The sequence below is a fragment of the Ursus arctos genome, unplaced genomic scaffold (genome assembly GCF_023065955.2).
Source record: "Ursus arctos isolate Adak ecotype North America unplaced genomic scaffold, UrsArc2.0 scaffold_5, whole genome shotgun sequence".
Taxonomy (NCBI): domain Eukaryota; kingdom Metazoa; phylum Chordata; class Mammalia; order Carnivora; family Ursidae; genus Ursus; species Ursus arctos.
The window spans coordinates 53,389,918-53,417,745 of NW_026623067.1; the positions used below are offsets into that span (position 1 = coordinate 53,389,918).

Sequence of the window (27,828 nt, forward strand, 5' to 3'; positions counted from 1 at the left end):
ACTGTTAGATTCAAGTGAGAATGAAAAAGGGGAAGATACTTGGAATTGTTAGAGAATTAAGAAGTCATTCATGGTAAAATTCAGGTTCTGCATATATTAAGGATAAAATGAGCCATCTTTGAAGACTGGCTAATACAAGCACTGAGAGTAGGCCTCACTAAGAAAGTGACATGAACAAAGACTTCGGAAGTTAGCCATGTAGATATCTGAGTTAAGAATGTACCAGAAAGAGGGAATAGCCCATGTAAAGTTGGTAAGGTGCGAGTGTCCATAGTATGTTGCGAAACAGAAGACCATGGAAGCTAAAACATAGTAAGCAAGATGGGAGAGTGAGAGGAGTAGAGGTCAGAGAGATAGAGCCTAGTAAGCATTAGTATGTTTTTTGACATTTACTCTAAATGACCTGGAATCATTTGGAAAGCTTTGAGCATATTGATCAGAGCATGATCTGATTTGTGTTTTAAAGTCTTAGACTGTCTGTATGTAGAAACATTGTGGGTACCAGTTGGGCTGCTATTTCAGTCATCTCTGGTGATAGTGATAGAAGCAGTGAGATGGGAACAGACTCTAAATGTACTTGAAAGTTGAATTGACAAGATTTTAAGATGGATTGAATGTGGGACATGAGATAAGAGATAAAGATGCCCTCAGTCATATTGGTCTATGCAAGTGGAAGGACAGAGTTGCTGACAGCCAAAATGGGGTCATCTATGGGAGTTGTAATTTTTAGTGGAAAAAATCAGGTCATTTTTGGACATGTTATATTTGAAATAAGATACCTATTTATTCACAGGGGTCCGGAGTTTTCAGTCAAGAGGTAACTCTGCTAGCTATACATAAGCGGGAGTTGTCAGCATATAGATGGTATATAAAGCCAGAGGTTAGATACAGTCACTAAGGGCATGAGTGTGAAAGAAAAGAGACCAAAAGAATGAGTCCTAGTGGCAACCCAACATTAAGAGACCTGGAAGAAGAGGAGAAAGGTACAGATGATCCTGAGAAGAAAGACTACTGAGGAAGGAAAGAAATGAGTAGGATGAAAATACTTTTCTTTGCTACATTTTAGCTTCTCAAGAAAAGGAACCATGTCTTAGTATTTATAGTCTATAATAGTGTTTTACATTGTATGTAGTTGGTACATATTTGCTGAATAGTGCAGAGTATAGGTAATTTCAGTTTGGGCCGTGTTTTGTTAGAGATACCCAAGCAATACCTAAAGGGCATTTGAAAATTCTTATTTGGAGTTAAGGGGAGAGCAGGGAACCAGAGATACAGATTTAAAAACTGTAAGAATTAAAGTCATAGTAAATACAATGCTAGCAGTTTGTAAAAGAAAACTCATAAGTATTTCAATATACTCCTTTAAGGAAAAATTATTACTGTGTATCTGAAAGCTGGAGATGATTTAGAATTACTTATTTCACAGATACTGGTTACTTTTACTGGTTACTTTTACTGGTTATGCTACAGAATAAAGTACTTTAAATTTTTTAAAATATTAAGTATATGTTTGTATTTGTGGAAGGTGATAAAAGCATTACTTTCCATTAAATATTAAAATTATAGAAATCTAATATAGAACTCTCGAAATTATTCTTTCTCCATATAAAAGTTTAGATCAGTAGAACATACTGTACTCATTGGTCCTTACATAGACTTTATCATGTACTAAAAGTATTATAGCTCTTGGATAATATTTTTTATGTAGATGATTTCATGATACTTTAAGGACTTAAAGTCCAAAGAAATGAGATATTTAGCTAAATTTTTTGAAATGAAGTGGGGTGCTAGTGAAAACCGTGGAATGTGCTTCCCCTGTTCTTCCTCTAAATGTTTTATTTTAAAAGATGTGCTTGGTAAGAATAATGCATCATGGGGCACCTGGGTGGCTCAGATGGTTAAGCGTCTGCCTGTGGCTTAGGTCGTGGTCCCAGGGTCCTGGGATGGAGCCCCACATCGGGCGCTCTGCTCAGTAGGGAGCCTGCTTTTTCCTTTCCCTCTGCCTGCTGCTCCCCCTGCTTGTGTGAGCGCTCATTCTCTGTCAAATGAATACATCTTAAAAAAAAAAAAATAGAATACACCACAACCAAGTGGGACCCACTCCAGATATCCAGAGCTCCTTCAATATTTGAAAATTAATCCGTGTAATTCACCACATCAGTAGGCATATAACTAATTCCATTCTTTAGTGTTTACATAAGAGAAATGAAATATATGTTTAGAGAGTGATTTTTTTTTAAAGCAGATGTTCATAGTACATTTATCATAATAATCCATACTCACTGCCTTTTTTGCCCTTTTTCCTCCATGTCTCCCACTTCTGGCCCCTGAGTACCAAATCTGCCCTGGGAACCCTGCTGCTACCCCCATACACATTTTTTAAAGTATTAAGTCAGTTTAGCAAAGGGGTACTGTTTTAATGTATTAGAGTTATTTTAGTGTATCCTATAGAATTACCACTTGAGACAAATTGTTATTTAAAAGACAGATAAACATTTAACTTCTGAAGACTATAAATATTTGTATGTAAATGAATGAGAGATAAGAAGAAGGAATAAAATTAGTGTAAAAAATATGGATGTTATTGGTAGTAAATCAAATTTAGCAAATGTTTGCTGTTCAAAGACGATATACTGATCAGAAAATCAAATCAACCTAAACAAAACCTTCGAACAGTAATAGAAGAAACACATAAACTATTAAGTAATTCATTGTGTACATACCCTAAAATGTGTAATTGAAATATTAAATTTCTAGGTAAAAGGGATGCTTTATAGATCAGTAGTTCCAATTTTGTGACTTCGAACAGGGTTTTTAAGTTTTTATTACCATTAATAAGAAAATTCTTCTGTCCCGCATCCCTCTTAAAGCAACATCTCTCGGGGCGCCTGGGTGGCACAGCGGTTAGGCGTCTGCCTTCGGCTCAGGGCGTGATCCCGGCATTATGGGATCGAGCCCCGCATCGGACTCCTCCACTATGAGCCTGCTTCTTCCTCTCCCACTTCCCCTGCTTGTGTTCCCTCTCTCGCTGGCTGTCTCTATCTCTGTCAAATAAATAAATAAAATCTTTAAAAAAAAAAAAAAGCAACATCTCTCATATTCCTGTTACCATCATTTTATTAAAAAGTGGCTTTTCACTCAAAAAGAATGAATACTATAAAGCCACTAAGTTTTATTTATTTTTTTTTAAAGATTGTGTTTATTTATTTGAGAGATAGAAAGCAACGGAGAATGAGCAGGGGGAGGGCAGAGGGAGAAGCAGACTCCTCGCTGAGCAGGGAGCCAGATGCAGGGCTCGATCCCAGGACCTTGGGATCGTAACCTGAGCTGAAGGCAGACCCTTAACTATCTGAGCCACCCAGGCACCTCTAAAGCCACTAAATTTTAAAACTTAGATGAAATGAAAAGTAAATTTGCAAAGTCAACTCAAGCAGAAAACTTGAAAAGACCAGTGAATACAATATTAAATTGGATAGTCAGAAAAACCACCAGACCTACTTTAAAGAGCAAATTTGGCTAAACCTTCATGGAATTGGGATTATCCCTAATTTATAAAAATTATTCTATAGATTAGAGTATGGGGGAAAGTACACAACTCTGTTTGTAAGTGTAAAATACAACTTTGATAACAAAATTAGATAAAGACTAAATCATAATGTTGGGATCCTGTGTTGGGCTGACAGGAATTTCTCTGCCATAGATCTCGTCCTCTATCAGGCTGGCCCAAACCATCCCAGCCATGTTTCTCACAGAACAATAAGAGGACCCTGAGAACTAGTGGAAATTAGTCATAGAGCTTATTTAAACCCTCAATTTCATCAACTTGGCTAATGTTTCAGTGGCCAAAGCAGAATACATGGCTGAGCCCGGAATCGGGAGATAGGGAAATTATACTTAATATTTTGATGGGAGTAGTTGAAGGATCACATTGTAGGGAGTGGTATAGGAAGTGAGTCCATTAATGCAGCCGCTCTATGACACATACCTAGAAATGAACTTTATAGAAAACGTGCAGTACAACCTAAATGGAAGAAAGCATAAAACTATGGAATAGATATGTAGAAGGATCTAAAAGGAAAGACTGTCAGGAAACATAACCATGAAAGAGTCTGAAATATGACAGAGGTGCCTCTAAAAATCAATGGAATAAGAAAAATATCTTGTTAGCATTGGAACAGTGGTTTTATATGGGAAATAGAAAAAAAAAGCCGCCTTCATAATATGTACTAAAATAAATTGCAAATTAATTAAGGATAATAATATGAAAAACAAAATTATTGGAAAATGTAGGAGAATATTTTTGTGACTTTGAGATAGGAAAGAGATCTTATTCAAGATATAAAGAGTACAGTAGGGGGACTTGGATGTTTCAGTTAATTAAGTGTCCAACTCTTGATTTTGGCTCAGATCAGGATCTCACTGTCACGAGATCGAGCCCCATGTCCGGGCTCTGTGGGGAGCATGGAGCCTTCTTAAGATTCTCTCTCTCCCTCTCCTTCCTTTTCTCTCTTTCTCTCTCTCTAATAAATAAATTAATTTTAAAAAAAGTACAGTGGTAAAGGAATGAAATTTCTATATAACTAAATAAATAATACATGACAAACTGTGAGAAAAATTTGATATACTAGTATTTCTAAAGAATGCTTACAATCAATAATGAAAGAATAATCTAATAGAAGACAATAAACAGGGAGTTCAAAGAAGAAGAAATAAAAATCATCAATAAACACATGAAAATATTGAATATCACTAGAAAATATCAAGAATATCTAGCTTTAATTTAAATATACATTTATATTATTGCTGGTGAAGTTCAACCCCTTATATTGGCATGTAAAGACAATAGCAAATGTTGACAAGAATATGTATAAATAAGTATTGTGTGAAAGTTGGTATTGCCACTCTGGAAAAGAGTTTGGAAGTATCTAGTGACATTTATAACTCTGTGCCATGTCCTGTTCGGCTAGTGAAAAAGAGAGGCAAAGTTTTTCCCCCCAGAGAGCATGTTTTCTTAGCAATAGGGTGGTAAACTTCTAAAGATAGGTAAATATATGTTAGCCTGCTTGACATTGTCCCATGTATTCTCAGTTATGTTGATATTTTTTCATTCTACTTTTTTGCTGTGTTTCATATTGGTTAATTTCTGTTGCCATGTCTTCTGGCTGACTGAAATTTTCTCCTACAGTGGCTAAGCTTTTTTTTTTCTTAAGATTTTATTTGAGAGAGAGAAAGAGCATGAGGGGGGAGGGGAAGACAGAGAGGGATAAGCAGACTCCCCACTGAGCACAGAGCCCAATGAGGGACTCAATCTCAGGAACCTGAGATCATGATCTGAGCCGAAGTTGGACACTAAACCCACTGAGCCACCCAGGCACCCCAGTCTTCTTTAAATCCTGTCCTGTATTTTTCATTCGGATACAATATTTTATTTGTGAAGTTTCCATTTATTTCTTAAGTTTAACCTTTTCCTCTTCACCATTTTGTTCATTTTTTCCCCTTTAAGTACACTAACTGTTTTAAAGTTCTTTTCTTTTGTCTCTGAGTCTGTTTCTAGTAACTGAACAGTGGTAAAATCTGGTGTACCTATCATCAACCAACTTCAGCATATATCATTATATTGAATACCTCCTAGTATACCTTCATCTGTACCTCCCACTTTGCCATCCCTGAAAGTTTTTGTTAAGATTTATTTATTTATTTATTTATTTATTTATTTATTTAAGAGAGCGAGAGTGAATGGGGTGGGGAAGGGCAGAGGGAAATGGAGAGAGGGAATCTCAAGCACACTCTGTGCTGAGTGTGGAGCCCCACATTCACAACCCTGAGATCATCACCTGAGCTGAAACCAAGAGTTGGCTGCTTAACTGACTGAGCCACCCAGGTGCCCCTTCACTTCTGATTATTTTAAAGCAAGTCACAAACAACCTCTTTCATATATAAGTATTTCAAGATGAAACCACTCTATTGTCATACTTGAAGAAAAAACAGCTAACAGTAATTCCTTAATATCATTCGAGATCCATTATTGTTTATATTTGCTAATTTGAAGATTTATAGGAACTCTATAAATTCCAGCAAAAGTTCCTAAAACTGAAATTGAAAAAATGAGTTATCTTGACTATTAGAGAAATTGAATTTGTCATAATAACAATGGTAATAAAACCTTCCCTTTAGGAGTCATTGAGCCCAGATTTCTTTAGTTGAATTTTTATTGAGGTAATTGTAAATTCAGATACAGTTGTAACAAAAATTGCAGAGTTGTTACCTAGTTTCCCCAGTGGTAATGTTTTGTAATATTCTAGAACAAGAGAGATATTGACATTGATACAGTCCCCCAATTGTACTCTTGGGTCTCCTCTTACCTGGGTAGTTAGTTCCTCAGTCTTCCTTTGTCTCTTTTGACCTTGATAGTTTCAAAGTTTACTGGCTAGCTATATAGTAAAATTTCCCTAAATTTGGATTTGTTTGATGTTTGCTTATGATTAAGCAAAGAATATGTTTTTGGCAATAATAAGACAATACTGGTATTGCATCTCTTCCCAGTGCATCTTAGATTTGGTGACACATGATGTTGCTAACTGGTGATGCTAACTTTGAAGCAATTTAAGATGGTGCCTTTGATATTTCTTTACTATAATTGCTTTTTTCCTTTTGCAATTAATAAGTATCTTTTTGGGAGAAACATTGTAAGTATATTAGTATCCTATTTTTCATCATTATTTTACCCACTGATACTAACATTTGCTGATGAGTTTTAACTGAACAGTTATTACTGTAGTATTTGCCAGTTGGCGATTTTCCATCACTAATTTTTGGTCACCTGAGATTCGGTATTTGGCACTGTGGTAAACTTGCTTACCTAGAATGGTACAGTAATGAAGTTGAAAGAAGTTTAAATGATCCTTTAATGTCAACTAAGCTGAATATTCATGCCGTGTTAGTACAGGAAGGAGTCTTAACAGAATTTTTATAATATTTTAAAAAGGTTTTAGCATTCTGTTAGTCTGGATTATAACATTGCTACTTGACATTTGTGGGTTATTGTTAGTTCACAAATTATTGTTACTCTATTTTTGCTGAGATAATTTGAGGAAATAAGAGTAAGTGCTTAGAAAGTTTACTGTAATCTGGCTTGTTCTAGCATTTATATGGTATTTTACTGAAGTATTGGTCAGCAACTGCCATCATGCATATCTGCTGGCATATCAAATGTAGATTTTCTCCTACTTCTACCTTCAGCTTTGTTCTCAGCTTTGTCATTTTATATGTATGCTAGAGCCCAGCATTAAAAAAAGTAATGCATCTTTTTATGTCAGAAAACCAGAAAGACTGCTTAAGTGTTCTGTATTTTATATTCTTAACATCATCAAATAGAGAAGACACTAATATTCAGAGCTAAGAGAAGAAAAGGGAGGTAAAACTAATAATTGGCAGTTATAAAGAGGCACATGAACAAAAGATGAAAGAGAAAAGAGAGAAATTGTTATAGAGTTCTGTTTGCCTGATGTCAGTTTGTCTAGATCCTAGTTGGTAAATTTTGAATTTGCAAGGTAAACAGTAATGAATTTTGTTGTCATTTTATCCTTTGTAATAGATCCTTTTAATTTGATTATTAATTATCTGTTCACTTTATAGGAATACAGGAGTTTCCAGAAAATATAAAAAATTGTAAAGTTTTGACAGTTGTGGAGGCCAGTGTAAACCCTATTTCCAAGTAAGTTCTTAGTTGAATTACAAGTTAATTTTGTGAATAAAACAGGTTTGAATTAGTAGTAGAAAATCACTTTCTGTATTTTTAATGAGTAATTGGTATCAACCTTGAATCTACACAAAATTTCAGTTTTAGATTTAAATGAAACCTTTTAAATCATTTTTCTAAGCCCATATTTTACAAAGGTAAATTAGACATCCAAACAGATAAAGCAAGCGTTTCACTCCAGGTCTCATAGATAGTTTGTGTCAGAAATGAGGCTAGAATCCAGGTCTCCTCCCTCAGTGATACTTGCACTATGTAAGGATATCTTCACTCACAAATCAGCTGTGTAGCACACTAAAACTTTCGAAAATACTAAAAGAAACTGAAAGATCAGGAAGGTAAGAGCAACAAAAAGAAAAACCATGTGATTGGTGGCACCATATACTAGAGGTCATAAATGTTCTTTTATGATGGTGATGGCTATAAATAGAACGAACACTTTCCTGACACCAGAATGTTAAGTTTTGCAAAAATGGAATGGTGATGCAAATATGAGCAGTAGAGCCTGGCGTAATAGAGCTAAGTCAGAAACTGAAACCAGCTTTCATGTATTACAGTACAGTATTTAATGAGTATTTTCAAACGTTGATCTGCTGTGGTAGATAAAGGAATGTGACATAGGGGAGAAACAAGATGAGTCAAAGACTGAGAGGTCTCACTGCAAGAGAACCTTGTACTTTTTAAAATCCAGGAAAAACATGTACTGATGATGTTTTATCTTTAGCTAAAAATATTGCTCTAGCATCCAATTGTAGATATAGAATTTCTTTTGTAAACCAGAGGAAATAAAGGGAAGCTAATACATGTAGGTTCTCAGATGGCTTTAAAACGTCCTTCAGCTTTTTGTATTATTTCTTCTCATTTGCTTATTATAAAATTATGCAGTCTTTATTTGGTTATTTAAGGGCCAGATGTTGAAATTGAAAATAATTCTGAACTAGTGGTTCTCAAATGGGAATGATTTTGCTCCCAAGGGTCATTTGGTAAATTCTAAAGATAATTTGGGGCTTTAAAACCTATGGTGGTGGGTGGTGCTACTGGCTTCTAGTGGATAAAGGCCAGGGTTGCTGCTAAACGCTGCAGTGCAGAAGACAGCCTCCTCACCACAAAGAATTATCCAGCCCCAAAAGTCAATACTGTCAAGGTTTGGAATTCCTTATCTAGTCCTTTGGATTGGTGTAGATAAAGCAAATTTCAAGAGTGCCTGCTGATGTGTTAGTTAGGTCCTAAATACATTTCTGTGTATTGTGGTTCATTCATAGTTGAACTTTTTGTGCACATTTTATCCTCTTTAGACAAATACTGTCTGATTTCCTATTTACAAAGAGAAGAAGTTATAAACATTGAAACAGGTAAATTATTACAAAAAGGAAATCTAAGTTTGAGGGTCCCTCATTAAAGTAAAAAGGTGTTACCTGTTAAGAACATGTCTTGGTTAGACAGATTCTTAGAGAGATTCTATGAGACTGAAATTCTGTATATTAATTTAACTTAAATTCTGGTATATTTTATATAGGCTTCCTGATGGATTTTCTCAGCTGTTAAACCTAACCCAGTTATATCTAAATGATGCTTTCCTTGAGTTCTTGCCAGCTAATTTTGGCAGGTAAATTACAGTTTCTCTTAAAACCTTTTCTTGTTAGTGCTTATAAAGTTTACAAAACTACAAGTTGCTTTAGTTATACTATTAATTACACTTTCATAGGCTCTTCTTTTGCTCTTCTTTTGTAATTATTTCCAAACCTTGTGGTTTTTATAGTTTTTTCAGAACTTGTTATTTGTCTTTGAATTTATTTTCCCAAGTAAATAATAAGCAGTGAGTATTTAGAAGAAGAAGGTAATTTACGACTTGAATTGTTTTTTTGTAACAATGCAAAAAATAGTTTAAGTGTGGGTAATTTCTATATATTTGGGACACAGAATGCTTTATTCTTAGCATTTATCATATTTGAAAATGATCTAATTATTGATTTATCTGTCTTCTCCATTAGAATCAAAATTCCGGAGAAAAGAAAGTGTGTTTCTGGGGACCCACCCCATTGGCCCAATCCCACAAATATCTGAACATAGAGTAATTCTTGCCATAGTTTCTGAGTAATTTTTTTTTAAATGAAAAGATGAATCAGTGAATGACTAATAGGTATCAAATTATTATTGTTTTAAAACTAATTAGTAGAGTAAGTGCTTTTCAATGACATGTTAATTTTAGTCGTCTTTTTGTCTATAAATAAAGATAAATACTGTATGATCTCCCTTATATGTGGAATCTCAAAACAAAACCCGAGTGTCATAGATACAGAGAACAGATTGGTGGTTGCCAGGGATGAAGGTGGGCAATACGGGTAAAGGTGGTCAAAAAGTACATATTTCCAGTTATAAATTGTGAGGATGTAATGTATAGGATGCTGACTATAGTCAGCAATACTGGATTGTGTTTTCGGGAGTTGCTAAGAAAAGTAGATTCTAAAAGTTCTCATCATAAAAAAAAATTGTGGTAACTATGGTGATGGATGTTAACTACATTGATTATAGTGATCATTTCACAGTATATACATATATACATTATGTTGGATACCTGAAACTAATAATGTTGTATGTCGTTTACATTTCAATTAAGAAATAAAGAATTCTGGGCATTGTTGTAGCCCAGTGACTGTCCTGTGGGAGCCACATTATCATTCTTCTTATATTATATACATACATATATATGTATGTGTATGTGTGTAATAATGCATATATATTATATATATATAAATATGTAAAAAGTGTACTTTTCAGATTCCTTTTCTGTATCTGGTATTTGGACCACTTTTTTATGGAAATATATTTGACACATAACATTGTGTAAATTTAAGGTATACAGCATGTTGATTTGATACATTTATATATTGGAATATGATTGACATTGTGGCATTAGAGTTAGCAGCTCTAGACCACCTAATCTCATTTTCCCTTAATTTTATTGGAATATGCATCATTGAAGGGCTAGAGGATTTCTCCTTAATTTGTCCCCTTAGGCTCTCTTGTTCTTTTTTCTTTTGGAGCTGGGCTCTGAAGTTGAATTATTCTCTAATCTACTAATGGCTAATATTTTGGGGAGGTGTGTTTGCATGAAATGCTGTAGGATTGATATTTAGGGACAACCAATTTGTGCTTTAAATGTGTTTAGAAGTGTTTAACTACCCCCCTCCACCACACACTAGTTCTGAGGAGCAGAAATAGTCTTTTCTTACTTTGTAATTATGTTGCTTTAAAACTTCAGATTATGACATCACTTTGGTAATTAAATTTATTATCTTTGTCATAGATGCTTGATTTGTTATTTTGTTTTCCAGATTAACTAAACTCCAGATATTAGAACTTAGAGAAAACCAGTTGAAAATGTTGCCCAAGTAAGTAAAAGTGCTATTCTTTCTAAAATTAGAATTTTTAATTCTTTTGAAGATTTTATTTTTAAGTAATCTCTTTCCCCATTGTGGGGCTCGACCTTATAATTCCCAAGATCAAGAGTCACCGACTCTACTGACTGAGCCAGCCAGGTACCCCAAGAATTTTTAATTCTTAAGTCCTTAGAGAAATGTTAACTTTGTAATATCTAAAATATGAGTGAAAATTATTTTTAAAAGACTGACATTTGTGGTCATATTTTAATTAGTGGTATTGAATATAAAACTTTCACATCTGTGGTTGGTATAGTGATTTCATAGCTTTCTGAAACTTGGTCTTGTATGACAAATATCAAATGTGTCTGTAAAGCCCACTAGTCCCATATAGAGGTCCCAGTTCATATACTGGAGCTCTTAGATAGTATTCATTAGTGAGATCTCTAAGGTCTTCATGTGAAGTCTGGTAACTGTAATTCTAAGAATTTGTCCAGTTTTATAGTCTTGTAAATTAGAAGTGGGGTGGAGGGCCCCCTACTGGTAAGCTAACATCAAGAAGAGATGGCCCTCCAAGAGCAAATAGATAAAAACTAAAACAGATCTACACACTCCAAATACACTGTAGTCTGGGTCCATTTATTGAAAAAAATACATTAAAACTTCCTGAATTCTTGTTACGTTTTTACAGTGTAGGCATTGGCAAACTACCATCTTGTTAAATATGGCCCACTGTTTATTTGTGTAAATAAAGTTTCATTGAAAACACATTTATTCATTTACATATTGTCTATGGCTCCTTTTGCTCTGTAATGTGTTAAAGTCAAGTAATTGTTACAAAGACTGTTTACAAAGGCCTAAATTATTTATTCTCTGATCCTTTACAGAAAACTTTGCTGATTTCTGTTGTGATTGATTTGCCAAGAGTTAATTATTACCTTTTAAGGGAGATATCTCCAGTTCCCAAGGAGTTAGTTTTGCTTACTCACCTTCTGTGGCATCTTATTTGTATCTGTTATGAAATTTACCACATTTGTCTTATTTTTTTTAATACATTTTACTCCCGTTTTTACCTGACCAACTTACATGCATGCACACATGTATCTGTAACCTTCCCGATGAATGTAATTCTTGGAGGACAAAGAGCATATCTAATTTTGATTCCCAGAAGACATTATTTATTAGCTGATAATTGTTCAGTGCAGAAATGGTTGGTGTTTATAGTGATGGTTGTGAGTGTAAATTAAAATGGGAATTATGATCCATATTAAAGCCAAAAAGGTTTAAATACTTTACAGATGTGGTACTGGCATTGATGACTCCTTAGTTCAAACTGACTGCTTTCTAAGAGATTTGAATAAGATGTAAATTGTTTACTGATACAGCTCAGCGTATAATTAATATGGCTTATCTGATACCATAATTTTAACTCATTATTTTATCTCCTTATTTAACTTTAAATTGGGCTCTGTTTGATGTGTTTTCAAATATAATTCTTTATGCTCTCTTTTAAAGACTTGTGATTAATACTTTTGACACCTCACAAACTATTAAGAGGCAGTAGTTTTAAATGTTACGAAAGTCACGAGCATTCAGGTTATGTGAGTGAACCTTTTTATAATCAAAGATGAGAGCAGTGGGAAAGCTGTTTTAGATATGTAGCTAAGTGAAATTTAATGCCATCTAAGTACTAGAGGGCACAGGGCCAAGCACACAAAAGATATGTTTTTTTTTCCTCTGCGACATAAGAAGAGATGATAAAAAGGAATCAAATACAAAGAAATTTTAGAGGTAAACAGGAAAAAATTTGAGGGATATATTGTTTTTAATGTCTTCTTGAAGTAGGAAGCTGGATCTTAAGTGAAAAGACTTGAAAATGAAAACATGCAATTTTGTCTTGGACTTTTGAGGTATCTTAGAAGAACTAAAGTTGCCAGTATAAACTAATGCAAGTTGAGATGGAGACATTTTGAGGATTTTACACTATATTTCTTTTTTTGTTACATACACAGTGTCATTCACTTTTTCCTGGATCAGTTTTAAAACTTCACTTTCTAAAGATGTTATTCATAATTGTATTTTTCCAGTGCACCACTTCTTTTTTGTACTCTTGTATTACCCTTTTTTGCAGTGTTTAACTGCTCCGTGTGGACTTTCAGTGTTCTTTTGTCATTTTAAGAATACTCCTCACACCGCTCTACTTTTCTCAGTTGTTTACCTGGGATAGTATTATGGATATAGTTTAATATGATAGTATCTCATCTTTCTTCAGAAAGATACTGGAAATACCTTTTGCTTTTTATGAAGCAAACTACAACTGACTTGGAGATTTTCTGGACAAAGACAGCTATGAGTAAGGGAAACAGAATTACAGTCCTTTATAGTACCTGAGACCAGGCCCTTAATAAGTTTAACTTAAATAAAGCAGCTTTGAGAAAAATTGGTGTTGTGAAATAAGTTAAAGGAATGTTGACAGAATGACATACTTAAAATGGAAGGGTTGGGAAAAATTAGCTTCCTCTAATGTTAGGTCAGTAACGTAGTGGCATTACAGTTGTGTGTGTTCTTTTATTTGTATATTTATTATTTTTAAAAGATTTTTTATTTATTTATTTGAGAGAGAGCGCGGGTCCACAAGTGCAGGGGAGGAACAAAGGGGGAGGGAGAAGCAGACTCCCTGCTGAGCATGGAGCTCAATTTGCGGGCTTGATTGATTGATGGATGGCTGGACCCTGGGATCATGACCTGAGCCGAAAGCAGTTGCTTAAACAACTGAGCCACCCAGGCGCCCTCAGTTATGTGTGTTCTTATGTATGTTAGTTTTTTCACTGAAAAACCAGAGAAATGTTTTAAGTGAGTTTTATTTTACTTTTTCTAATTTATTAAATTTCCAGAGAAGATAAAAATAGTCTGTGTTCTCGTGTCTTAATTTAAGGAGCCTGTTGGTTTTAAATTATGTTAATTTTAAGTCATTAGCATATTAATATATGGCTAATATGATGGTAACTGTATTTTGCTTTCATTTTGACATATTCTAAAAAATTACAGCACAAAGTTCTTTATCTGGGTAGCTGGTAGTACCTCAATCTATCAAATTCTAGGTTTCTCTAAAAATAACAATGTAAGAATGCACATATGTGTTTGAATTAATTAGTTTAGGTTTTTAAAATGCCATATTGAAGGAGAGATAAAAGCACAATTTAGTTTATTTCATCATGAAATGAGTTTTTGTACATTTTTCAAGTTGCTGTAGTTGCAGAGAAATATTGGTAGTAAGTTGGAAGTGAAAGGTGAACTTTATTCATATTTATGATTCTTATAAAACTTTGAGTTGTATTGAAATTAATTTGGAAATCTGGTAAGAAATGTCGTATTTACTATTCTTAGAATTTTGAGTATTAATTTTCAGAATTAAGCTATCTTGAAGTTTTACAAATGTATAACCAATCTTGAAAAATGGTATTAATTACTATGTAGCTGCCAAACAGTCTAATTCATTAGTTGATTGGTATTATATGAAAATTTATTCTGTGAAAAAAATGAAAAGCAGTTACTTGTATTATGGTCTGTATGTTTAAATTTACTATGGCTACTTATGAATAGAAATGAAGACCTGATGAGAAGCCAAAGTTAGAGAATAATTCATAACTTACTTTATTTAGAAACTAAATAAAGAATATTTTTCTGAGAAATTATATTTATTTTGTCAATATGGTGAAACCTGAAAAATTAGATATTACATAAGAATGTTTAACACTATTACTTTTGAAAACTTCCATTTAATTGATATTTTTGTATATTCAATTCTTCATTAATCCCTTGTGCATAGAACCATGAATAGACTGACCCAACTGGAAAGACTGGATTTGGGAAGTAATGAATTCACGGAAGTGGTAAGTTCATACCAGTCTATACAGAGGTCTTAAATTTGATTGAGCACATGTGAAAATTAATGTATTTACTTATTAGCATTTTTAAATATAAAATAGGTTAAAGATATATACATATTTTTGGGAAAAAAGACGTGAAAGTTCTTACCAGGGAATATTAAGCAGACAGAAATATCTGACAGTAGTGAGAATAAAATGTAAAATAAATAAGAAACCCATGGAAAAGGTAACTAAAATTTTTATGCACAGTAAGTAGACAATTTCAGAGATTATTAGGGAAAAACAAAGTTTCATCAGCCTAGAATGAATAAGAAAAAGTAATTCTGAGTCAAAAGTAGCTCCTTGAAGGTATTGCTCAGGAATTTATTCAATGATAAAATATTTTTCTATAATTTTACTTAATAGCTAAAGGGAGAACATTGCTTGAAAGAACTGTTATTTTTCAGTTGGTAATAAGACCTCTGAATTGTTTCTGTTTTGTATGCAAAGTGTGCTTTGATATAGAATCAAAAGGAAAAGGAATATGTAAGTAGATTTTTGTCTTTAGTGAGTTCTCCAAAAGAACTCAGAAAATAAGCTAGATATTTTTTTCTGAAGAGGAATTCATTGGCTTGAATATCATCATCATTAAATTTTGTTCCGTTATGTTTATAAGTGTGGTTTTTAAAATTATGGTAGATTTCAAATGATAGTCTTTTTTTAAAAAGATTTATTTATTTATCTGAGAGAGAAAGAGCTAGCTCATGGGGTGGGAGGGGGTAGGGGGTAAGAGGGAGAGGAAGAGAGAATCTCAAGCAGACTCTGCACTGAATGCAGAGCCTGAGGCAGGGCTAGAGATCTCTTCCTGAGCCCAAACCAAGAGTCTGACATTTTAACTGACTGTACCGCCCAGGTGCCCCTAGTCTTTTTTTTTTTTTTTTTTTAATTCTAGTATAATTAACATACAGTGTTATATTAGTTTCAGGTATACAATATGGTGATCAACAACTTACACAGTACTCAGTGTTCATCTAGAGCACTCGTAATCTCCTTCACCTATTACACCCATCCCCCACCAACCTCCCCTCTGATAACTATCACTTTGTTCTCTGTAGTTGAGAATCTGATCCTTGGTTTGTCTCTTTTTTTTCTTTGTTCATTTATTGTGTTTCTTGAATACCACATATGAGTGAAATCATGTGGTGTTTCTTTTTCTGTGACAGACTTCATTCGCTTAGCATTATACTCTCTAGAGCCATTCATGTTGCAAATAGCAAGAGCTCATTCTTTTTTATGGCTGAGTAGTATTGCATTACACACACACACACACACCACATCTTTTTTTTTTCAAAGATTTTATTTATTTATAGAGAAAGAGAGAGAGTGAGCTCAAGCAGGGGGAGGGGAATGGGAGATGGAGAAGCAGACTCCCCTGCTGAGCAGGGAGCCAGATGGGGGGCTCAGTCCCAGAACCCTAAGATCATGACCTGAGCCGAAGGCAGACATTTAACCAACTGAGCCACCCAGGTAGGTGCCCATACCACATCTTCTTTATCCATTCATTTATTAGTGGACCCTGGGCTGCTTCCATATTTTGCCCATTGTAAATATTGCTGCCATAAACAGGGTGCATATCTTTTCGAATTAGTGTTTTCATATTCTTTGGATAAATACTTAGGAGTGGAATTCCTGGATCATATTTTTAATTTTTTAAGGAACCTCTGTACTGTTTTCCACAGTGACTGCACCAGTTTGCATTCCTACCAACAGTGCAGGAGGGTTCCTTTTTCTCCACATCCTCGTTAACACCAGATGTTTCTTGTGTTGTTGATTTTAGCCATTTTGACAGTTGTGAGGTGATATCTCATTGTGGTTTTGATTTGCATTGCCCTGATGATGAGTGATGTTGAGCATCTTTTCTTGTGTCTGCTGTCAAATGATAAGAACAAGAATTTCTCAGTATTCTCAGCTTCATGATTGCCCTGTGGGTGTTAAACATTTGCTCATCAAATAGAGTAAACTTACAGCTCAAGTCAGTGGAAGAGCATGGTGGTTTTGGCTTATTTTTTTTTTTTTCTAAAATACACTTGCATATTCTGTATTATATTTTAATTGAAGATGTTTTATGATGGGTTTTATTGTGTGTTGTGGAAGTTTTTAACCCCTTGTGAAAAAATACATGCACTGTGCTTTCTAACTTGTTAAGCTGTTGTACTCTTAAGGTTTTTAAAAGTATTAATCTACATCCATATTAACTATTTGAAAAATCTTAATTATTCTATGAATCAATAACATTCAGAATCATTAATTTTTGTACCATTTCGGTCTGCAGCATTATACATTTTTTAAAACCTCACCCTTAGAATGATTAACAGGTAAAGCACAAAAAAATATTTCTTTTAGTCCAAGATACACCTAGAATTCTTACCTATATTTATACATTAGCAGTAAATCTGAATGATGTGACTTTTATATATTGTGTTATTATGTTGGTTAGATATGATGATACTCTATGCCGTCATAGTGTCAGTGACTGCACGGAGGTTGTGTGGTGACAGAAATACCTTTGAAGGATGCATTCAGTAGAGCCTGCAAGGGCAAATGCCCAAGATCAAATTTTATCTCAATACCAGGGTCCACTGCAACCCTCTGATTAATTTTTTGGTTATCAACAGCATATTAAAAATAATATTTCATTATATAATTGCTAAGAGTCTAAAATAACAGAATGTACATATCATGTGATTATACCTTGGTTTATTTACCTTTCCCTTATTATTGGACAGTTAAGTTGTTTTTTCTTTATTTTTCTCCCTCCTAGTCATCAGGGAATATCTTTGTCCTTTTCATAAAAGGCCAAATCTTTTTATTTTAAAGTAGACTTTATTTTTTAGAGCAGTTTTAGGTTCACTGCAAATTTTAGCTGAAGGGTAGGTACAGAGATTTCCCATATACACCCTTCCCACACGAGTGTAACTTCCCCCATTATCAACACCCCCCACCAGAGTGGTACATTTATTACACTTGATGAACCTACATTAACACATCATAATTACCTGAGATCCATAGTTTACATTAGGTTTTACTTCTGGTGTTGTACATTCTGTGGGTTTGGACAAATGTATAATGATATATAGTGTCATAGAGAATAGTTAATTGATAAGTAATTAATGATGAATTAGTTTTCTTAATTTTTTTTTAAATTTTATTTATTCATTTGACAGAGAGAGAGAGACAGCCAGCGAGAGAGGGAACACAGGCAGGGGGAGTGGGAGAGGAAGAAGCAGGCTTCCCAGCGGAGGAGCCTGATGTGGAGCTCGATCCCAGAATGCTGGGATCACGCCCTGAGCCGAAGGCAGCCGCTTAATGACTGTGCCACCCAGGCGCCCCTAGTTTTCTTAATTCTTAATTGATTCTATTCCCCCCATTTTATTTGTTTATTTATAATTTAAATTTATTTAATTAACATGCAGTGCGTTATTAGTTTCAGAGGTAGAGTTCAGTGATACATCAGTCTCATATAATACCTAGTGCTCATTACATCACATTCCCTCCTTAAATGTACATCACCCAGTTACCCCATCCCCCACCTCCCTCCCCTCCAGCAATCCTTAGCTTTCTATGATTAAGAGTCTCTTAGGGTTTGTCTCACTCTCTGATTTCATCTTGTTTTATTTTTCCGTCCCTTCCCCTATGATCCTCTCTTTTGTTTCTTAAATTCCACATATGAGTGAGATCATATGATAATTGTCTTTCTCTGATGACTTATTTCACTTAGCATAATACCCACTAGTTCCATCCGTGGCATTGCAAATTGCAAGATTTCATTTATTTGATGGCTGAGTAGTATTCCATTGTATATCTATATACCACATCTTCTTTATCCATTCATCTGTTGATGGGCATCTGGGCTCTTTCCATAGTTTGGCTATTGTGGACACTGCTGCTATAAACATTGGGACACAGGTGCCCCTTAGAATCACTACATTTGTATCTTTGGGGTAGATAACCTAGTAGTGCCATTGCTGGGTCATGAGGAAAAGGCTGAATCTTTTTACAGATAATGATTGAGAGTATCTTTTTATTGTACTCTTGAAAGCTATGGGACTTATTTTTATTTCTTTATTAGTTTTATAAATACTTGAGCCTGTTGTGTAATCAGAAGCTTAAATGAGTTTTATGCAATCTACTCTTCTGGAATGCTTACCTTTGAGTTCTCTTTTAGTAGTACCACTGTGGTAACTATAATACAGTGAAAAGTCTAGAGTCTTGGCTCCACTCCATGCCACCCCCCCCCCCAGTTATTTATTAAGTGTTTTAAACCAGAAGTTACCATTATAAGTTCCCTAGAGCTTCTTTTGACAAAAAAATTCAGGTAAATTATTGAATCCCTCCACCCCCTTCTTATCCAAACAGCCTGAAGTACTTGAGCAACTAAGTGGATTGAAAGAATTTTGGATGGATGGTAATAGACTGACTTTTATTCCAGGGGTATGTATATCAAATTTTAAATGGCTTCTCTTATTGCAATCTGTTCTTTGCAGTTTTATGAATTGTACATTTTCAGATTCCTTTTTTTTAAAGGATGATTATTTAATTGTTAATAGAAGCAAATAGCCTTTTTTTTTTTTTTTACTATCAATACATTCTTGAGTAAAATCAGAAAATTACCATAGTAAACTTTGTAAAATAGACTCTTTTTAATTTCCTGGACCTGGAATGTGTCCTTCCCAATGGTTGCAATTGAGTTTATATCCTAATTCATTTTGTCCAGAGAATTGTTAAAGTGGGATATTTTCTGTGTAGTTTCTGTCTTATCGAGTGACATTTATTTATTCCCATACCCAGAGAACCTAAGAGTCCCTGTATGTCCTATTGCCCTAGCCAGTGGTGATAGCTGAGTTCCCAAAGAAAAGTATATGTCCATTGTCGCCCTAGTAGGCTCTTAGCAGGAGCTCCTGGCTTTATTACTGAATACATTTCTTATGGCATTTAATAAAAAATTGAATCTTTTTTCTCACATAAACATTTCATTATGAATTATAACTTGGTATTGAGTTTATTACCTAAACTAGCCATAAATTCACTTAATATAGTCCTTAGATTTCCTTTTTTTACTTACAGTTTATTGGTAGTTTGAAACAGCTCGCATATTTGGATGTTTCCAAAAATAATATTGAAATGATTGAAGAAGGAATTTCAGCATGTGAAAACCTTCAAGATCTCTTGTTATCAAGCAATTCACTTCAACAACTGCCTGAGACTATTGGTTTGTATTGCTTTCTAACTCATGTAATCAGTTTTTACTGATGTAAAATCTCAGAAATTACATTTTTGCCATTATTTCACTCAAAGCTTTCATAAATCAAATTTTATATGTTATGAGCTAGTTTTATTGTACTTCCAGTCACAAATCTTACTTGAATTTTTTCCTCATGTTATAAGTTACACATTTTACTTATTGGTTGACATTACTATATTTTTCTTTAAGGAAATGTCATTTTTATCACTATAATAAAATTTAAACTCTTTAAAAAGAGGTTAATTTATCCAAACTTTAACTCCTATTCATAGCCCTTATCTAGTAACTTTTTTCATTCTCCATTTTAGACTCACAGATGAGAAAACAAACCAGTTTAGCAAATCCCCTTAGATTCTATATTTGTGTAGTTGCTCTTAGTCTGATGATGCTTCAAGGAAATTGAATTGTTTTGAGTCAAGAACAAAAACATAAATCTTGCCATCTTCATGATGTTTGAACATAAAAACCAAAAAATATTTTTATATATTTATTGAGTTACATACCTGTTGGTTACATTTTGCAAGTTCTATAATTTATTCATAAACACTTTTAGTTTTAAATTAAACTCCGTTTTTTTATTATTTTAGTATTTAGAATACACAGAATAGTTTGCCATATACCTATGAATTTTATACACCTACCATTCCTTTTTGTTTGTGCTCACTTGTGCCATGGCATTGTTTTAAGGAGCTTGGCTACATCTGTGAACAAAGCAGACAGAAGTCCCTACTTTAATGAAGCTTACATTTTAACAGGAGTAAAATAGATAAATATACACTAAGGTTAAAAAGTGATATATTGGTAAAAATTGAAAATATAGGGTAAGGGAGTACAGAGTTATGAGGTTAGGTTGATTTCTCTTTTAGATAGGTTGATTAAGAAAGTTCTGTATGATTCATGTCAAATGTAATATGCGTTCACATTGACTGTTGGTTGAATTCTAGTTCAAGCTGGAAAATTGTATATTATTTCTTCCCTCAAATAGGTTCATTGAAGAATGTAACAACTCTTAAAATAGATGAAAATCAATTAATGTATCTTCCAGACTCTATAGGAGGGTAAGATTTTTCTGCATCGATAGAAGACTTTACTTTCATTCAGCTTTATATGTTTATGTTTAAATACAGTATGTATATATTTCATTCAACCATATATATTTTCAGATAAGTGCATAAACAGCATCTAAAGGAGATTCCATAAACATTTAAATAAGTAATTAGTTATAGGTTGGGTAGGTTTTTTTATAAAGGTAGTCTTATTTTTATTGTTAAGTTAAGCTTAGTGGAAATAGAGTTTTTCTAGATTTGTTAAAGTCAAGTTCAAATGTTTACACATTCTTCAATTTTGGTTCTATATAGGAAACTTTTTTAAAATAATGTGTTTTCTGTTTTAATTAGGCTAGTATCAATAGAAGAACTGGACTGTAGCTTCAATGAAGTTGAAGCTTTGCCTTCGTCTATTGGGCAGCTTACTAATATAAGAACCTTTGCTGCAGATCATAATTATTTACAACAGTTACCCCCAGAGGTATTGTATTTTAAATTTGCTTTGAATTTTTTTCATGTTATTTATTATAGCCATCCAGTATGGTTTTATCTGTTTTCTTTAGAAATAATTATGTAACTCTGTTATCTATTTTTAAATAATAATTAGCTATACTGATTTACAGAGATACCTAAATACTTTTCTTTATACATGAAAATTAATAATTGAAAGGAGAAAATATATTTCATTTTATAAGTGAGGAGACTGTTTTCATAACTTGGAAATAATATTTTACTTCTGTCTGTTAAGCAATAGGCCAGAATTTTGATCTCCAGTTTTATGTTTCTTTTTCAGATTGGAAGCTGGAAAAATATAACTGTGCTATTTCTCCATTCCAATAAACTTGAGACACTTCCAGAGGAAATGGGTGATATGCAAAAATTAAAAGTCATCAACTTAAGTGACAATAGGTTTGTAATAATGTTGGTTTATAAAAGACGTTGATGGATGAAATTCAAGTTTCATTATTTAATAGAAAAATGGCATGTTATTTTCATATATATTTTTGGGTTTTAAATAGAATTTTCATTTGAAAGAATGACCTGATTTTACCTGTGTTTTTTATACTGTGGTTATTTGTCATAGTTTATTTTGTGTCAACTTCAGCTATATAACTTACAGCTTGAGCTATATAGCTGTCCTTTCCTTATAATCACCTTTTTTATTCCTAAAGTCGTTATCTTCACCTTAATATTGCTGCTGAATGAAGCAGCTTTTCATCTAATCTACTCCCTGTATTTTTCTAAGCAGAGATGTGATTAGGCACCCATTCGCATAGCTTGGGCAACACAGTCAGGGTCCAGAGCAAATAGAACACTAGAGTTACTAAATTGGAATAATGTTTAAATTAAGAACAGACTGTCCATAATTTTTCTTGAGGTAAAAATACTAATAATGATAAAAGAATGTTTGTAGAGCATTTACAAAGTTTTTAAAACAACACTACGAAATAGTATAATAGGTATTGTCATTTTATGAGGAGAAAATTGAAACTCAAATTTAAGGTGACTCATTTAGCTCGTAAAGTAGAGCTTTAATGTAAGCCCAGTTTTCTGACTAATTAGGGTATTTGGACTGTTCCATTTTATTTAAGAATAACCACTGCCTTTTTTTAAAATTCAGTCCTCATTTCTGGACATACTTTGTACCCCAAAGCTAGAGCCCTAGGTTCTAGCAGATTGCCTTGGAAGATGGCATAGCAGAGTGGATAGGCATAATAAGATAGAAGGTTTGAGTAAACATTCTTTTTAAATAGGTGCTGTTCTAATTTGGCATTCTGATGAGTTGTTAATATTACTTTGTTTTTTATTCATTATAATGTTTAAATAGTCTTTGGAATATGGAAGTGCTGGCGCACCACAGAATACAGAACAGTGCAGTTTTTATAACAAACTATCACTAAGGCTTCCTGTAGTTCTTTCTGAATACAAATAAAATATCCAAAGCAATGTTATGAGATATTGCTTAATGTGTTCTTGTCTTTGCATTAAAGTAGGGATGGTTAACATTTTTTCCTAGCAGATAATTCTTTGGGGGGTTATTAGATTATCCATTTTTCTGCTAGCTGAATTGATTCAATTGAAGAATTATTTTTTTAAAGTGAATTCTTATTAAACTGAATAGTATTTTGTCTTATATCTTATGTCAAAGAACTATATTGGGTTCTCTCCTAAATTAAACATTTTTCTCCTATTTTCATATTCAGTAGTACATTGTGGTTTAGAAGCCCATTAGGTTTTGCTCTTTACATTTTAACATTTGTTATTTTAATTTTGTTTGTATTTTCTCCACAGATTAAAGAATTTGCCCTTTAGCTTTACAAAGCTACAACAGTTGACTGCTATGTGGCTCTCAGATAATCAGGTAGGCATTCTGATTTTGTAAATTACTGGAATTCCAATTGTGTTATATGATTATGCATAATAATTTACATGGGCTCATTTAAGAGCAGTTCTGTTCTGGTATACATTTTAAAATATATATAAGAAAAGTCTTGGAAAATATTTAGATACAGATATTTTTGTGCAGCTTGTGTAGATTCAAAACAATGAATCCTATTGAACTTGTCTAATTTCTCCTGAATCTGTAAAATATATATTAAGAAATCAGACTCAATATTCTCTAACTTCTTAAAGTTGTTATAGTGATCCTCTGTGGCATATATCTATAGACATTTAATAATCAATTTAAATTATGCTTCTAATCAAACACTTTTGCACACCTTAAAGAAATGTTTCTAAGGAACTATGAGTTATTCCTTGGACTTTTCTTTGATTGATAAACATTTATTGAAGGCTTACAATAGGTCATGAACTGCTCTGGGAGCTTGAGATATATTGGTGAAACAAACAGCATCTTCTTATGTTCTCATTGAACTTACATTTTCAAGGGAGTTAGAGAGAAACAAGTAATTATGTAATAATATGCCAGAGCTACAAAGAAAACCAACTTGATAGGCATTAGAAGAGTAGCAGGGCAAGAGTAAACATCTTATTTTAAATATGGTGATTTAGGAAGTATCTTTCTCTAAGGAAGGGAACCAGTAGATCAGATGCTTACATGAAATTAGGAGTGAGCCATGCATAGACTAGGGCAGTGAGTTGGGAGAGGAGGTACATTTAAATATTAAGAGTAAATTTCCCAATATTAGAATGAGCTTGGTGTAACTGAGAAATAGATAAAAGCCCTGATGTTTGGAATACAGTGAGCAAGGAAGAGAATTGAGTAAGATTAGATCAGAGAGGAAAACTGGAACTAGGTGACATAGGATCTTGTAGGCCATACTAACCAGTTGGGATTTTACTCTGAATTAGATAGAAATCTACTGAAGTATTTCCTGCCAGGGAATGGCAAGAGGTATTGTACATTTTTAAAAGATCGTTTTGACACTTGTGTGAGGAATGGACCATAGTTGGGTGCTAAGGTTATGAGTGGAATATTCTGTTTTGGAAGGAGAAAGTTCAGTAGGGACGCTGTTGGAGTAGTTTAGAAGGAGGTGTTGTTGGGCTTCAGCTTTTGTGATAATAATGGAGATGGTGAAAAGGAATGTAGGAATGTCAGGTATTGGCTGGAGATCAAATTTGAGAGTCAGCTTCATACAAATGTTCCATTTAGCACCATGGACCTGCATAAAATTACTAGGGAGAGAGGGTAGAGAAGAAAAGAAGATCAAAGACGGAGCGTAGGGAAGAGAGTCACCCCAAAAGGAGAATGCCGGGATCACGGCCTAAGCCGAAGGCAGACGCCTAACGACTGAGCCACCCAGGCGCCCCGAAACCCAAGCACTCTTTGGTGAAGAAGTTTCATGTACTCAGTAACTGTACAAGTGGTTCATTGTGACTAGAATATAACCTTTGAGTGGAAGAGTAGGAAATGAGGCCAGAGAGGTAGACAGGTACCAGGTCATGGAGAATCTTGTATGCCATGCAGAGGAACTTGCTTTATATTTCAAGAAAGGTGAATAGAAATTTTTTTTAACTTGCATGTTAACTCTGATAAATTATGAGTGGCTTCTGAAAGATTGTTTTAAGAATTCAGAAGTCTTGGGGCGCCTGGGTGGCTCAGTCCTTAAGCATCTGCCTTTGGCTCAGGGCGTGATCCCAGCATTCTGGGATTGAGCCCCACATCAGGCTCCTCCGCTGGGAGGCTGCTTCTTCCTCTCCCACTCCCCCTGCTTGTGTTCCCTCTCTCACTGGCTATCTCTGTCTCTGTCAAATAAATAAAATCTTAAAAAAAAAATTCATAAGTCTTATTCAGGCTCAGTGGAAAATTGCTGTGATTAGGGTGACTGTAATTTATTGTCCGTACTAGGACACTTTTGATAGTGAAAGGGGCTTTATGATAATTATGTCAGATCAGCATGTGTAAAATGCGAATGTCCCAGGCAAGTTGGGCGTTTGGTCATCATAGTCAAATCAGTTATTTATATATGCCATCAGTTTAAGAGGAAGAAGTGATCCCGTGATACATGTCAACCCTACTGTAGTTGATGGTGAATCTGTATAACATGAACAAGGAAGTAGTAGGATCAAATTGTTATTTTGGAAAGCTTTTAGGCTGCATTGTGAAAGATGGATTTAGCAGGGGTGATGGTGCCAGGTGTGAAGGCAGGAGAGACTGGTTGGAGGGCATTGCCATATTCAAGGCAAAAGAAAATGTTGGCTTGAAGTAAGATATAGTAACTGGGCCAGGGAATAGAGGGTGTATTTAAGGCATAATTTAAAAGGCCGCATCAGTAGAGTATATGAAGAATGCATATGTGTGATGAGAAAGGAAGTAAAAGCAAAGATGAGCCTCAGAGATGTGGCTGGAGTGACTCGCTGGATATTGGTACAGTAATCAAGATGAGAAACTGCAACAGAAAGAAATAGGTTTATGGGAAGATATTAAGTTCCAGTTAGGCATGTTAAGTTTGAATTACCTTTGATATATCTGGTTAGGTACCTAGAGAATAATTCTAGTAGCCATGATCCCCGCTCCCCCTGACCCTGACCCGACATTGTTCTATATTGTGGTTTCTGTGCTCTTGGTTTCTCTATTCTTTTAATTTCGAACCTCCTGGGATTTCTCAGAACTGCCCCTGAAGGCACAATTTCCTTTTCTCCAGGACCATTATAGACTTATTCCATTTGTTTTTTTAATTAAGAAAAATTTTTTTGAAGATTTCTGTCCAAGAAGAGATATAGGAGCTCAGCCCATCATCTTAATCACTTTTTTTAGGGGGTGGTTTCATAGCTTTTATTATTTTCTCAAAAGGGATTCTATGAATTTATTATTTAATTGTTAGGGATGGATGAATCCTGCGGAATACTAACATACATACATACATGTATTTATTTATGTATTTATTACTAACATTTAAGAGGCAGGTAGATTGATAGGCTTAGAAAGAGTGGCCATAGAGGGAGAAGAAAAACTATATGACAGTAGATTCAAGTTAAGGATGAGGCAACTGGCTTAAAGGAAGAAGTTGTAATGCTGTTGGAGGGGGTGAATTCAAATGAAATCTGGAAAATATGCATTATATTTTGGCAAGTTAAAACTTGCCAACTTATTTCGACGATAGCTAATGTAGTTTTAGAGGAGTACATCAAAAACCCAATTGATGCAATTTAAGAAATGAATAAATGAGAGAATGGAACCATAGAGTTGTTGATTAAGCTTTTAAGAAGGTTGGATGAGAAAGAAAAGGAGTAGTGGAAAATAAACTGGTAGCTGGGACAGTGTAAGAAGGAATCCTTTAGTATTAGAGAACATTTTTATAGGTTGTTGCAAGGAGGCTGTGTGGAGAATGAGATTAAGAATATGAGAAGGGAGTTGGATAACTGGTGTGTGACTGATAGAATTTTAAACTGTGGTAGAGGGACGCCTGGGTGGCTCAGTTGGTTAAACATCTGCCTTCGGCTCAGGTCATGATCCTGGGGTCCTGGAATCGAGCCCCACGTCGGGCTCCTTGCTCATCGGGGAGCCTGCTTCTCCCTCTACCTGCTGCTCCCACTGCTTGTGCACACTCTCTCTTTCTGTCTCTCTCTCTCTGACAAATAAATAAAATCTTTAAAAAAATAAAACTGTGGCAGGAATTCTTATCCTTTTGAAGGCAGCTTGGTCTGATGTTTGTGAGAGGGAGAGCTAAAAATGTTTATGTTGAAATTCTTGGAATGTAGCAGTTTCCAACCAGTTGTTAAATCCTATTTTTGTTTTTTGGGTTTTTTAAAATCTTTTAGAAAATAGTATCTTCAGAATATAATTTAGGAAACATGGAAGGGTTTTCAGGCAACATTGAGATTCCTGTTGAAGTTGGTTATCACAAACTCGTAGTTAAACTAATTTGCTCAATTGTGTGATACAGACAAAGCGCAGGATTGGTATGATTGTGGGTTGCAGCTTTGCCATCAAGGTGTAAAAGAAAGACAATGCAGCAAGGAGGTCTTGGTAATTGGCAGGAAATTGGTTATAATGAGATCCAGTGAGGTACAA

At 34.2% G+C, this 27,828-nt stretch overlaps 1 protein-coding gene across 11 annotated transcripts in view; it reads left to right on the plus strand.

Moving 5' to 3' along the window:
- The window catches only part of ERBIN (erbb2 interacting protein), a 121,802-nt gene that overhangs the window by 55,284 nt on the left and 38,690 nt on the right, over positions 1 to 27,828 (plus strand). For all 11 annotated transcript variants that reach the window (XM_044384154.3, XM_026498872.4, XM_026498873.4 and 8 more), the window contains 10 exons: positions 7,636 to 7,714; positions 9,273 to 9,362; positions 11,092 to 11,148; positions 14,966 to 15,029; positions 19,422 to 19,496; positions 20,130 to 20,274; positions 21,293 to 21,365; positions 21,705 to 21,834; positions 22,147 to 22,262; positions 23,646 to 23,715. In XM_044384154.3, the coding sequence (XP_044240089.2) occupies positions 7,636 to 7,714; positions 9,273 to 9,362; positions 11,092 to 11,148; positions 14,966 to 15,029; positions 19,422 to 19,496; positions 20,130 to 20,274; positions 21,293 to 21,365; positions 21,705 to 21,834; positions 22,147 to 22,262; positions 23,646 to 23,715 (899 nt within the window). The remainder of the gene's footprint in view (positions 1 to 7,635; positions 7,715 to 9,272; positions 9,363 to 11,091; positions 11,149 to 14,965; positions 15,030 to 19,421; positions 19,497 to 20,129; positions 20,275 to 21,292; positions 21,366 to 21,704; positions 21,835 to 22,146; positions 22,263 to 23,645; positions 23,716 to 27,828) is intronic.